The sequence below is a fragment of the Lepidochelys kempii genome, chromosome 8, assembly GCF_965140265.1.
Source record: "Lepidochelys kempii isolate rLepKem1 chromosome 8, rLepKem1.hap2, whole genome shotgun sequence".
In the NCBI taxonomy this organism is placed as follows: domain Eukaryota; kingdom Metazoa; phylum Chordata; order Testudines; family Cheloniidae; genus Lepidochelys; species Lepidochelys kempii.
In genome coordinates, this window is record NC_133263.1 from 8,698,815 (window position 1) to 8,712,219 (window position 13,405).

The following is a 13,405-nucleotide window of genomic DNA, read 5'->3' on the forward strand; positions in this document are numbered from 1 at the left end:
CTTGAAATTGCTCGACTCTCGCACATGAAAGTCGTATAGTTTTGCTAATCGTTGTCCTGCCTTTTTTTTTTAATGGTTAAGTAAAATAGATCCTGAGCTGTAACCTAACCCTATTGTGCCTCTCTGGCACAGGGGAAAAAAGGGAGAAAGCCCGTATAGACCTTACTTGCTGAGGTTTCTGTTAGTCATTTACAATGAGGCTCCTTTGCACCACTCTGGCAAGGTAAAGGAGCGTTAATTGACTAAGAGTGGGAACAATTAACCAACAATGGGAACATTGGTTTCTGGAGGGAGGTGGGGAGGTGAGAAAACCTGGATTTGTGCTGGAAATGGCCCACCTTGATTATCATACACATTTTAAAGAGAGTGGTCACTTTGGATGGGCTATTACCAGCAGGAGAGTGAGTTTGTGGGGGGGGGGGGGAGGGCGGAGGGTGAAAAAACCTGGATTTGTGCTGGAAATGGCCCAACTTGATGATCACTTTAGATAAGCTATTACCAGCAGGAGAGTGGGGTGGGAGGAGGTATTGTTTCATGGTCTCTGTGTATATAATGTCTTCTGCAGTTTCCACAGTATGCATCGATGAAGTGAGCTGTAGCTCACGAAAGCTCATGCTCAAATAAATTGGTTAGTCTCTAAGGTGCCACAAGTACTCCTTTTCTTAATGGGAACATCATCAGCCTGCCAGCTTAGTTGTTACACTTTTGCTCTGCCTCAGGGACAGAGCCTGTTTTACATGGGCCTACGCCTCCAAGCCCTGGATGCAGCAACAGGGAGCGAGAGGGACAGAGTGAGTGGTGTCTCTCACTTTTCGCACGCAGGCATGCGCCCAGCCCCACTCCCTTAACATCTCTCCACGGACATGCACCCAGTTTCCACCCCACGCCCGCCGAGGTGATCTGCTGCAGGCTGCTCCCAGCAGACATGTCCGGGCTGCCGGAGACGGGGTCTGTGTTCCCCAGAGATTTCTTTGCTTCCACATTTTTTGTGTGGGGGAGCCAAGAAATCTGCAGAAGGTATGCGCAAAAAGAAAAGGAGTACTTGTGGCACCTTAGAGACTAATCAATTTATTTGAGAATGAGCTTTCGTGAGCTACAGCTCACTTCATTGGATGCATACCGTGGAAACTGCAGCAGACTTTATATATACACAGAGATCATAAAACAATACCTCCTCCCACCCCACTGTCCTGCTGGTAATAGCTTATCTAAAGTGATCATCAAGTTGGGCCATTTCCAGCACAAATCCAGGTTTTCTCACCCTCCACCCCCCCCACACACAAACTCACTCTCCTGCTGGTAATAGCCCATCCAAAGTGACAACTCTACACAATGTGCATGATAATCAAGGTGGGCCATTTCCTGCACAAATCCAGGTTCTCTCACCCCCTCACCCTCTCTAAGGTGCCACAAGTACTCCTTTTCTTTTTGCGAATACAGACTAACACAGCTGTTACTCTGAAACCTGCAGAAGGTATGGATTCTGTGCCCCCCGCAGAATTCCCCCAGGAGTATTGTAATGCGGAGTAATCAGATACTACTGACAGCACTGTCTGCACAGTCCTGTTCTTAGAAAAATCCAAACCTTGGTACTATTCTGTTTAACTCCCCTCACAGTTTATAGATTTAGAAAACTGTAGCTTACCTACAAAAAATATCAGGTGATTCTCTTTTGACCATCTGACTAAAAAGTGAGCTGCTGTTTTGGTCTGTTTAATTGGATGAGAGAACCAAACAGCTGCTTTCAAAAACTTTACTCAGCCACAGTTATCTGGGCATGTAATTGTTCATTTTTCATTGTCAACCTTGTAAAAGGTAGGGGGAAAGATTTTGTGGCTGACCTGGTAAGTTTTTGTGATCATTTTGCAAAACTGTTATACACTGCAATATAAAAAAGGAAGGTTAAAATCCAGAATTGCTACTATTTTCATGCTACTGAAGGTCTTGCTACTTTTTCTTGAGTTCCCTGATATTAAATGAAGGATTAAGGTAGCCACGTCTCTGGATGGACGGTTGCAGTTGGTTGTCATGTCCAAACTTGTGTTCTAGAGTTTGAGTTTTATATAAAGAACTGGGAATGCCATACCAGATTGTAAAAAGAAAAGGAGTACTTGTGGCACATTAGAGACTAACAAATTGATTTGAGCATAAGCTTTTGTGAGCTACAGCTCACTTCATCGGATGCATACAGTGGAAAATATAGTGGGAAGATTTTATATACACAGAGAACATAAAACAATGGGTGTTACCATATGGACTACAACCAGAGTGATCAGGAAAGGTGAGTTATTACTGGCGGGGGAGGGGAACACCTTTCGTAGTGATGATCAAGGTGGGCCATTTCCAGCTGCTGTTCTTGTCAACTGCTGGAAATGGCCCACCTTGATTATCACTACAAAAGGTTTTCACACATGCACGCCAGCCCACCCGCCGCTTTCCTGCTGGTGATAGCTCACCTTTCCTGATCACTCTTGTTACAGTCTGTATGGTAACACCATTGTTTCATGTTCTCTGTGTATATAAAATCTCCCCACTATATTTTCCACTGCATGCATCTGATGAAGTGAGCTGTAGCTCACGAAAGGTTATGTGCTAATAAATTTTGTTAGTCTCTAAGGTGCCACAAGTACTCCTTTTCTTTTTGCGGATACAGACTAACACAGCTGCTACTCTGACATTTACCAGATTGTTTGTCAATCTCTCTTGATTGGGGGGGGGGGAACGTTTTTTTTCTCTCTCTACAAGGTACTGCTTTCGACTATCTGGCTGAAGAGTTGGGAGAGCCAGATCCTTAGACTACCTGATATTTGATGGCAGGATATTTTTCAGGTTGCTGGTTCAGCTGCAGAAAGACATCTTGTTGCATGAACCAGAACAGAATAGAAGAAGATAGAGCAGCCTGGCTGTGTTTGCGTTGGGGCATTTTACAAAGTATACTGAAATACGTTCCTTGTCTTACCTCTTGCCTTGTCTGTTCCTCTCAAGTTCTTTGGAGACAGCAGTTCAGGTATAGAAGAGTTTGGAGAGAGGTGAAAACAAGATAGGAAGGGTTCTTGAGGAAAGTGGGACTTCAGGAGGTAAAGAGGCATTTGTTACACACATGATCCGACCAAAGGAGCTGCATGTTAAAAGGTGCAAAATTGAGGGTGGGAGGAGAGGAAGAATGAACAGGTTGGAATAGAAAAAGTGAAGAGCCCAGTTCAAAAATTCAGCTAGGTGTGGTATTATGTAAAGCCTTGAAATGAGTGTGAAATCATTGAATTTGTGATGGTAAAAGACTAGAAACCATGGATAGTATTTAAGAAGGATATTGGGTGATGTGGTCAGAGAGATTAGAGAGTGTGTGGAATGGACTGGATAGCATATGCCTTACTCACAAGTAAGGGTCTGTAAAGCCTTCTGTGATTTTTACAGTTTGAGCACTGAGTGAAACTGCCTGCTTCACTCAGAATACATATCAGTGGATCATATAGGATGAGGAAGTGTTACAATCAGATGTTCTGCATTGGCACCTCATTCCTGATCTCCGACTTGTTCTTTCCTTTTCACAGAACTAAGATTTATTTACAGGACTGAGGCTTCTTAAACTGGCCTAGGTTCAAAGACTGCCCAGATGATAGCTCATGCTCTGACTCCAATGAAAAATGTTCCACAATCTTTCTTTTATTAAGAATATTTTTACTGGCACAGTCTCTCCCTTATGCCTTATGAAGCATGATGACAACACAGACTTCCTTATTCAGTGCACATATTAAGTCATATAACATGAGGCAGGACTTCTATAGAGTGCTGACTCATTCCATCAGCACCTTCACAAATCATCCTGCATGCGCACCTGTACATTAGAATTGAATGTGATCCAATGTACACATACACAGAGTAAGGCTCCGTGATTTGTTTTTCGTCCTTATGACATGGTCAAGTCAAACCTGATTTTTTTCCACTGCACCACCAAATATACCCACACGGGGTTAATGTCCCTGTCAAATCTCAAGCTTCTGCCTCCAGCTTAAGTGCAAGAGAAGCTTTTAACCAAGGCCTGGTCTACACTACGGGGCTAAGTCAACCTAAGTTACGCAACTCCAGCTACATGACTAGTTTAGATCGACCTACTGCGGTGTTTACACCGCATTGGGTCGACAGGAGAAACTCTCCCATTGACTTACCTTACGCATCTCATTCCGGTGGAATACTGGAGTCGATGGGAGAGTGATCTGTGGTCGATTTAGCAGATCTTCATTAAACCTGCTAAATCAACCCTGGTGGAACAATCGCTGCAGCATTGATCCCCAGTAAGTGTAGCATTACCCCTAAGTCACACTTCTGTTTTTCTTCCTCTTCACATGGAAGAAGTGTACCTTCTCCAAAACTGATGCACTGTGTATGCTCAAGCTTTCAGAAATGTGTGCCCTTGGACTGAACACAGAAAATTTCAGCTTGAGAAGTTAGTTTTTGAGAAAGTTAGAAACTAAGACACTGTATAATGGAAATTCTTGTGGCCCTTAACTACAGACATCACCATACAGTAGGCATGTAACTGGGAATGTAGGTCCCAATTCAGCAAAGCAGTTAAGCACATGCTGTAAATTAAACACATGAATAATCCCAATTCTATTCAGCAAAACACTGACGTGTGATTAAAATTAAGTGCTTTGTTGAATACAGACCATAATGAGCTACTGGTGATTTTGTTGTCTTAAAATACTTGTCCCTCAAAAATCTCTTTCCCATTGATTTGATCTCAACATGGCATATATCACTTGAGAGCTCATTATCTGAAAAATATCAAAGTAGCCTTAGACAGGTTTCAGAGTAACAGCCGTGTTAGTCTGTATTCGCAAAAAGAAAAGGAGTACTTGTGGCACCTTAGAGACTAACCAATTTATTTGAGCATGAGCTTTCGTGAGCTACAGCTCACTTCATCGGTTTCTTGTTTCTTAGTTTCTTTCCGAATAGGCTAACTGGGGACCAAAAAGATTTATTATTTTTTTTTTTAAATCAGGGAGGTTTATTTTACATAGTTCATATTGGTAAGATTCCTTTAAAAATATTGTCAATGGTAAGTGATGTTCAAAAAGGGGAATTTTCTTTCTCAGAAACCAGCTGGAATTTTACTTTCATTCTGAACAGAGAAAACAATTGTCATACTGGTACTGAGGAGGAGGGTGAAAAATGCAACTAGCCGTAGCCACTGCAGTGTGACTTAGAAATATGTCCCCCAGTTTTTATAAAAAGATATCACTCAACTTTGTATTCTTCTTGCCTTTTAGTATGAACTGGCAAACAGCGACCATAATTACATAATTTATTGATTGTATCCAATCATAACACAGTCCATCAGTTATCCCAGTGTTCAGGATATAAAATATGTTGTTTATTGTTCTGGTTTTGCTTCAGGAAAATACAGACTTTTAAACTCTCCTGTGACATGCATTTGAATTGACTTTGGTTGCGCATTAATTGGTGTTGATTGTAGTGACTGGAGAATCTACATTGGTAATTTAGAAGTACAACTGTAATATTTGGTTAGTTACTTTATGGATGGGGACATGGACAGACTGAAATATAGTCATTTTTGCTTTGCACAGGTTCAAATAAAGGTTTTTTTCCCCCCTTCCACTGAGTGCTGAGGTGACTTTTATTAGTGTGTCAAACTCATTGCAGTTTTTGGATTGTCTTGAACAAATACAAGATTTTTATGTGAGCAGGCAAAAAAAATGATATTGTTTAACACACAACTTTCAAAATGTGATTTACATTGTTGAAAATGAATAGTAGGCATTGCTGACTTGGTTTATTAAATACTGCAGTTTTATTCCCTATTGTATTAAAAGTTTAACAAAGTTTAGTTTGTAGTACTAAGCTTATTTTGTGGTTAGGAATCTAATTTTTGCATTGAAATGACAGTAACTATTTAATCAAATATCAACTCTTTTGCAAACTGATCTAGTTAATTGATTTAAAAACTTCAAACAATTTTCGCTCTGTCTTCTTCACATCATTTGTTAATTCCCCAAAAGTATCAAAAAACTCTTCCATTTCCTTCTGGAGTATTTCATTTCTTCTTACTGCATCTTCCCGTGCCCTCTCTGCATTTCGCATTTTAATCTCCACCAGACTGTACCACTTTCGTTGCTGACACAGTTTTGAATGCAGATCCTTAATCTCTGACTGCAGCTCTTTGTTCCGCTGCTCCAGGCTGTTTGAAAGATAGACATTGCAATTTATAGGGCTCTTTTTCCTGTCTCTGTTTCATGAGAAACCTAAATTTTTAAAAACCATTTGATTTTAAGCATGTGATACTATAAATAGAAGTGTGTGGAGAGGCACTTGGTATCCCCAAAGCAAACTATGTTAGGTCCCCCTTCAACACGTTGCTGATGCATTTCTCTCCCATCATCTTCATGATTTGTTCAGTTTCTGCAGCTCAGTGAGTTAATGTACCAAACCTGCTCACAAAGTTGTCCTTTCTTTTCAAAGGTAAATACAATTCTCCATTTTATACTCATGCTAGTATACCTTGTATTGTAGTGTAAAAAGCAGTTGTGTACATTTCTGCACAAGCACCCAGATGCTTTGACTTAGGTTGTGTGCAATTTCTCTAATATTAAATTATGGAAGGGAGGGCTATAAGTCCTGTGTATAATCTTCACTTAGAACCTATATGCTGACCCACTCCCACAAACGAGTAGTTGGATTTTACATCAGATTTCAGTGGAATCTCACAAGTGTTCAGGATCCTTGCACACACTCTGTATCTAATGCTAAAAAAATTAACAGCTATCAAAATTTGCTTTTCCATACTCTTGATTATTTAACTGTATTATTGTTGCTTTAACTTGCATGCAATATAGATAGAATCATAGAAGATTAGGGTTGGAAGAGACCTCAGGAGGTCATCTAATCTAACCCCCTCCTCAAAGCAGGACCAACCCCAACTAAATCGTCCCAGCCAGGGCTTTGTCAAGCCAGGCCTTAAAAACCTCTAAGGATGGAGATTCCACCACCTCCCTAGGTAACCCATTCCAGTGCTTCACCACCCTCCTAGTGAAATAGTGTTTCCTAATATCCAACCTAGACCTCCCCCACTGCAACTTGAGACCATTGCTCCCTCTTCTGTCATCTGCCACCCCTAAGAACAGCCAAGCTCCATGCTCTTTGGAACCCCCCTTCAGGTAGCTGAAGGCTGCTATGAAATCCCCCCTCAGTCTTCTCTTCTGCAGAGTAAACAAGCCCAGTTCCGTCAGCCTCTCCTTGTAAGATTGATGGGAACCATCTCACACACATGCAATAGGCCTCTGCAGTGGAACACTACACCTGTTCAACAGCAAACAGCCAGACAACTATTTTTAGGAAAGAAACTGAATGAGAATACCAAATTGAAACTGCAAGGGAGAATTGAGGCAGAATGTAATAAGGATGGAACTAAAAAAGGAACAGCTCCTTTATTTTCCCACCAATCCCTTATTTAATCTTTATATTACTCAACAGAAAGGTTGATGTATCCAAGACCTGTGACATTTTTGTCTCACTTGCATCATTTACTTTCCTTTTTATTGTAAGGCTAGACCTGCATAATGTATGGCAAAGCAGTTTTTTGTTGTTAATTGCTTTTAGTTACATTCATCTGAAATGCTGAGGCTGCAGTGCTGGGCAAAAAATATTTTGTATTCGTTTACTCCCAGGGGAGGCTTAATCTTCTAGTGTTTGCAGGCAATACATTTATTAAGCAGGAATAATTAACCCCTTTGAAAGTGGGACTATCCTATGAAACTAGGAAACTTCCAACAAATCTTCAATATCGGGCAGATTGCACTTCCTCTCCTTTATTTTGAGGGCAAATTAAATATCCCCATTTGAAAGTCACTAAAATAATTATTTCAAGGTATATCACACTTTAACTAAATATTCTATTTGGATAATTTATCTGAAATTTTGTAGCTAACTAATTAGTGATTACATCTGTTTAGAAGATATGGGCATTTTTTGTATAATAAACAGGTGGTATTGTTCAGCTGACTGAGCACAGACTTAGGAGCTGCTGCATTCTTGTTCTAGGTCTACCTTTGGCTCACTAAGCAGCGTAAGGTAGGTTACTTTCCCTATTCAATTTCCTGATACGAAAAATGAAGATAGTACTTGCCCACCTCCCCACTGAGCTGTTGCAAAGAATTTTCCTTTAAAGTTTGTAAAGCGCTGTGTCAGTGCTTAGTATTAGTATTGTTTATATCCTGGCTTATTTCCCCCCAACCCCGAGCTGACTGCCCAAAGTACTGCTCTTCATGCTGACTGAAAGGGGGAAGGGGAATTCCACAGTTGAGTTCAGATTTTTTTTTAAAAAAAATCTTCTAGTTCTCCAAGAAATTTTAAATGCTTTGACATTTTCCAACCAGCTCAAATGATACTAGCTTCTGTTAGTCTTAAATAAATGACATTCGCCTAAACCCTGTAACATGAGTCAAAACTGGTCTCTTGTAAATACTGGACAGTGAGAAACATTCACTTTGAAATGTGAAAAAACGTTATTTCTATTGCAATAGTGTCCAAGGACCTCAGTTGGGGATCTCTGCGTCACAGCAGTAGGCACAGTACACACAACACAAAGTCCCTGCCCCAGAAAGCTCATAGTCTAAGATTCCTTACCTTGTAATTTTAGCTTCATACTCTGCCTTCTGCCTGGACATCTGCTTCTTTAGGCTGACAAGATGGTGCTGCACTGAAGTTGAATTTGCTGAGAAGTCATTGGCAGTAGGAGATCCTTCACTGCTCTTGTCCCCTGGGCCATGTCCCAAGTTTTCCTGTAGCCCCAAAACATTGGAAGTGGCTGTGTTAGTTTCTTGGGACTCTTCTGGGCAGGTAGACCTGGTTAAATATCTTGAAGTCGGGTTTTCTTCAAACATAATTTCACATAGGGAGCTAGTCCTGGATCCCTGACCAGTATTGCTCCTACTGGCTTTGCAAAAGAATCCGTTCCGTTTTGTTACAGAAGAGGTTGTTTTCATGCATTTGCCTCACCCTGGACTGTGAAACTTTTCTTCCTTACCACAGCTGTTTGAAGCTTTTCAAATACTTGGAAATTGTCCATTTTGTTGGAGCCTGGATCTTGTTTCAGTCTCTGATTTTGTTTTTGATATGGAATGGGTGACGCCTCAAGTTGGTTTGCCAGTTCACTGTGCGCATGGTCTCATTGTGCTGGCTTGTTCTTATCCCCAGGAGACACCACCTCTTTTGTGTACCCTCCATCTTTTCTGTGTAGTTTGAATGACATCTGTGGGTGGCACATTTCATAGCTGTCTGAATTACTAGTTGCATTCTTCTCTGATAAATTTTCTGCCGGGGTAATCTTAGCTGTCAGTAACCTGGGGCAGAAGGGGATAGCTGGTCTGTATTCTACAAATACAAGGCTCCCTATGTTCCATATTGCACAGATTATGGAAGAGGCATGTTAAATCTGTTTTGGGTGCACTGTGTCTAGCCAGCCTGGCGTGAGAAAAATTGCATGAATGGAAAACGGCTTGCTGAGCTTTTTTATCACTGACATCAACTGTTGCACATTTTAAAGGAAGCAGAGGGTAATGGTTAAAGTAAAGCTATTCAGTCTCTCTTCAGCGCTGTTGTATCAAGGACAAGAACTCTGAGGTCAAGGAAGCTTAGGGCTCTTCTTATCTACTTACTAAAAATTAACGAACGAATACATTTTAAATAGACATTTTTTAACTGCTTCTTTTCAGAGGATACTCAAGTAAGTAAAGTACAGTTTCATTTTCCAGATGACCAGAAATCACTCAAGTACAGCAAACTAAATAGGTGGGGGGGGGCTTGTAATTACAGTTAAAATACATTTAACTTTAAAACTAAAGCAATTTAATAGTAATTTGGAGATCCTTTTCCCTCAGTCATTTGGTACAAGGAACAAGGTGAGGTTTGAATAGTGGGCAAGATTACCAATACAAATAAACTATAGGAAACCTTAGCTGGCCCAGCTACCACATTACTTATTTTTTCGTATGTTTTCTTCCAGGATTTTCACATATCCATGCAGAGTCCCTCTTTCTGATGTTCTTTTCTGTTCACTCGGAGTTTGTATTTAAAAAAACAAACAAAAATCCCTCTGAAACTGATGCACACAAAATAAAGGCTACTCCTCATATGCTTTAAAAGTATCTCTTGAACCTGGTGCTTTCATGAGCCATTTTCTAAAAGTGGTAGGCTGCTATATTATCCGTTTATTTTAAAAGGCTGTGTTATGAATTTGCTATATCCTAGATGTGCATGTGTTAGATTAAAAATGGTGGATTGGTCCCACAGGAAGATGCAAAATTGAAAGTTGGTCCCTTCGCTACACAAAAACTGGTCATCACCTTTCGGTTAGACTCCCTAGTCTACTGGGAAACTTTGATAGCTTAAGTGAAACTGCCAAATGTTTATAACCCTTTGTGGAGGGAGCTCAGCATCCTTTGTGGAATTTTTCTTTCCTCAGACCTGTAAAGCCTGCTGGACAAGGCTCATACAGCATTTAGTCAGATGGGAATACTGTTTTGATTGATTTGGGCTGGCTTAGTGGCCACCACCAAGGCAGACTTCAGCATCCACTAGCTGTTCTTTTACATGAGTTTTAAGGTATTTCCCTCCTCTCAAATGAATAACACACTATTATTCATTCCACTGTGCCCAGAGCTCTGCTAGGTGCCTTGCAGACCATAGAAAGTAAATGGGACTTGTGAAATTTTTACTCTAAGCCTCCTCGGTAGAAAACAGCCCTTAAACTTGAACAAGCTGATTGAATATTCAGTAACTCTGAAGAAGACTTGAGATTATTATCGAAAGAAGAATCAAGAGAGATAAGAACTACACACATACTAAGGGCAAGAAAACTGCTGACTGAAGGAGTGGGATCCACAGATTCTGTTTTGCAGAAATAAAGTACTGGGTAGATAAAAATCAAGAACGGCAGTTGCTACCGAGCAAAAGCCCTTAATACTCCAGAGATGATTTTTTCTTGGAATAATGTCATTGCTTTACACCAATTTTATGTTTCATAAATAACAGATGGCTGAAGTCTCTGAAGAATTAGATTCTCTATCTTTTACAATAAATTACTTTGACAAAAAAAGCGGGGGGGAGGGCGTGTGTGGGAGAAAGAGGCAGACAACTGTGAAGAGCACCAGCTGCTACTTACACAAATGTGAAAGACCTTCTTCCTCTTTTCATTCAAATGTAGAATTTCTTGTCAGACATTCTTTTAACAGGAGCCTTGGCAAAACTGAAACATTCTCCGTATCTGTGAGGAAATGGTTCCAGAATGGGCTGTCAATTGAGACTGAAGTATGAGTGCCTCCTCAGATATCTTGTGTCTTGAGTAAATTGTGGCTGGAAGAGTTGCAGAGGTGATGCTTCTATGCTGAAGTGTGGGTGGATGTAATGGGAAGTGAACAACATAAGGTCCTTGGAAACTGAGCTCTGGATAGCATTATAGTGAAGTTGTTACTAATGTAATAAGGGTGTTGACGGCATGGAAACTAGAAGGCTATTTTACTAGTGCACCACCTGTTTTGTCAAATATGGTTCAAGTAGAGTGGTTCTCAAACTGTGGGTTGGGACCCCAAAGTGGGTCACGAGCGACCCTGTTTTAATGGGGTCGCCAGGGCTGGCATTACACATGCTGGGGCCCAGGGCTGAAGCCAACGCCTGTGGCCCACTGCCAAGGGCCAAAACTGAATCCTGAGCCCTACCACCCAGGGCTGAAGCTAAAAGCCAAGGGCTTCAGCTCTGGGAGTCAGGGTTCAGGTCACAGGCCCCACCCCCAGCCTGGGGCTGCAGCCCTTGGGCTTCGGCTTTTTGTCTTCCCCCCCCGCCCTCCGCCTTGGAGCGACTGGACTCAGGCGGGCTCAGGCTTCGGTTTCCCCTTCTGGGGTTGTGTAGTAAGTTTTGTTGTCAGAAGGAGGTCACGGAGCAATTAAATTTGAGAACCTCTGAAGGAGGGCAAACTACATGTTCAAACTGGTCCTGACAGAGTTATATAGAGGACGCTTTTTCTGCCTTTAGAAGTGACTTCCTATCACATCCTTTGACTGTCTTATGCTTCTATCACTGATTTTATTTTCTGCAAATGACATCATCTGTGGTGGTAGATGAAAAATAAACAAAAATAAATAGTTCCTAAACATTTTATAAAACTAAATCTTTCTGAAAGTGTTTACTGTCTTGAGGACTTTTTCAATGGCAATTTCAGACTCAGCAGGTTTCAATCTGTGTGCAAAGATAATCTGCAAAGACTTCAGAGAGTGGCTTCTTGAAGATTGCATTGGAGAATATGGATATTGGATGGATTTGGTCTTTCTGGATGGGTCTCTTATTGGTTTCACAAAGTTATGTTCCTGTGTTTTATGTAGCATTTTAGCACTATCTGAACTGTTGTTTATTTGTATTGTGGTAGCACCTAGAGGCTGCAGCCCCAGTGCGCTAGGCACTGTACATACATAAAACAGATATGGTCTGTGCCCTGAAGAGTTTGCAGTCTAAGTGCATTAGATGCACATTTTGCCTGACAATGTACTAACTTAACCAAAGAAGTACAAGTGACTCAAGCATCATTTCAACATTTCATTAATTTTTTAAAATTTTATGTATGCTCAGTATCTCAGTGAAATCTCTCCTTAGCTGCCTGCTACCAACAGCTAACCCATTAAGAAGCTAATTCTCACAAATGCCTAATATAATGATAAAGGATAAATGGGAAAAGAAAAAAGTTGGCCAGTTCCTCCTTATTTCCCTTTTTACAAGTCACTGAGTGTACTCTGGTTCATTGACCAAGTTAGTATGGTTTTGCAATTGCTCTGTCAAATGTCTCTGGTGGGCAGTCCACAAGAACACCTCCGTAATAAGGGGTGGTGGTGACAGCAAATCTGAGAACAGTGCACCTTAGTACAGGAACTGCTCTACTGCATTAGCCCAGTGGCAAAAATGGCTGATCTAATCCGGTATCTTATCTCCAGTAGTTGCTCATTTTGGATGCTTCAGAGGAAGGTGTAAAACAACCATAGTTGTCAATTATGTGATAATATGACTATTATGGAAGTATCTTCCTAACCTCAAGCATTTAGTGATCTGTCTGCTTGCCTAGAAGCATCCACTTATACTTGTAAGTATAAGTGGACATCCATACATTACACTTACACTTCAGCCAGTGTCATTGTTGAGGATATTCTTATTTATCACGTAGATGTTCAATCCTTCTGTTGAATCCTGCTAAACTGTTTGCCTCTGTCTTGGGGCAGTGAGTTCCATAGGCTAATTGTGTCTTGTGAAAAAAGGATTTATACAAATGAGCCCCTTTTCTCCTCTCTCACATGTGCACACACTCACTCCTAATCCCAATGCTTTAAAAACAGGAATATCAAGAACT

General features: G+C 40.9%; 2 protein-coding genes across 4 annotated transcripts in view; one reads left to right on the plus strand and one right to left on the minus strand.

Annotated features, from left to right (window-relative positions):
• Positions 1–13,405, plus strand: part of MAPK9 (mitogen-activated protein kinase 9) — a 107,065-nt gene that overhangs the window by 62,802 nt on the left and 30,858 nt on the right. The gene's annotated exons all lie outside the window — the stretch shown is intronic.
• On the minus strand, positions 5,342–9,143 carry LOC140915583 (rho GTPase-activating protein 24-like). Its single transcript, XM_073355415.1, has 2 exons — positions 8,644–9,143; positions 5,342–6,199 (listed from the first exon to the last, which is right to left on the minus strand). The coding sequence occupies exons 1-2, from the start codon at positions 9,000–9,002 to the stop codon at positions 5,947–5,949; spliced, it is 612 nt and encodes a 203-aa protein (XP_073211516.1). The 5' UTR covers positions 9,003–9,143; the 3' UTR covers positions 5,342–5,946.

What these genes read in the sequence shown, in the direction of transcription:
- LOC140915583 (XM_073355415.1), bottom strand. Translation starts at nt 9,002, where the DNA reads ATGAAAACAACCTCTTCTGTAACAAAACGGAACGGATTCTTTTGCAAA. An exon ending in TATGAAGCTAAAATTACAAG is followed by an intron (nt 6,200 to 8,643) that starts GTAAGGAATCTT and finishes TCTTTCAAACAG; the next exon opens with CCTGGAGCAGCGGAACAAAG.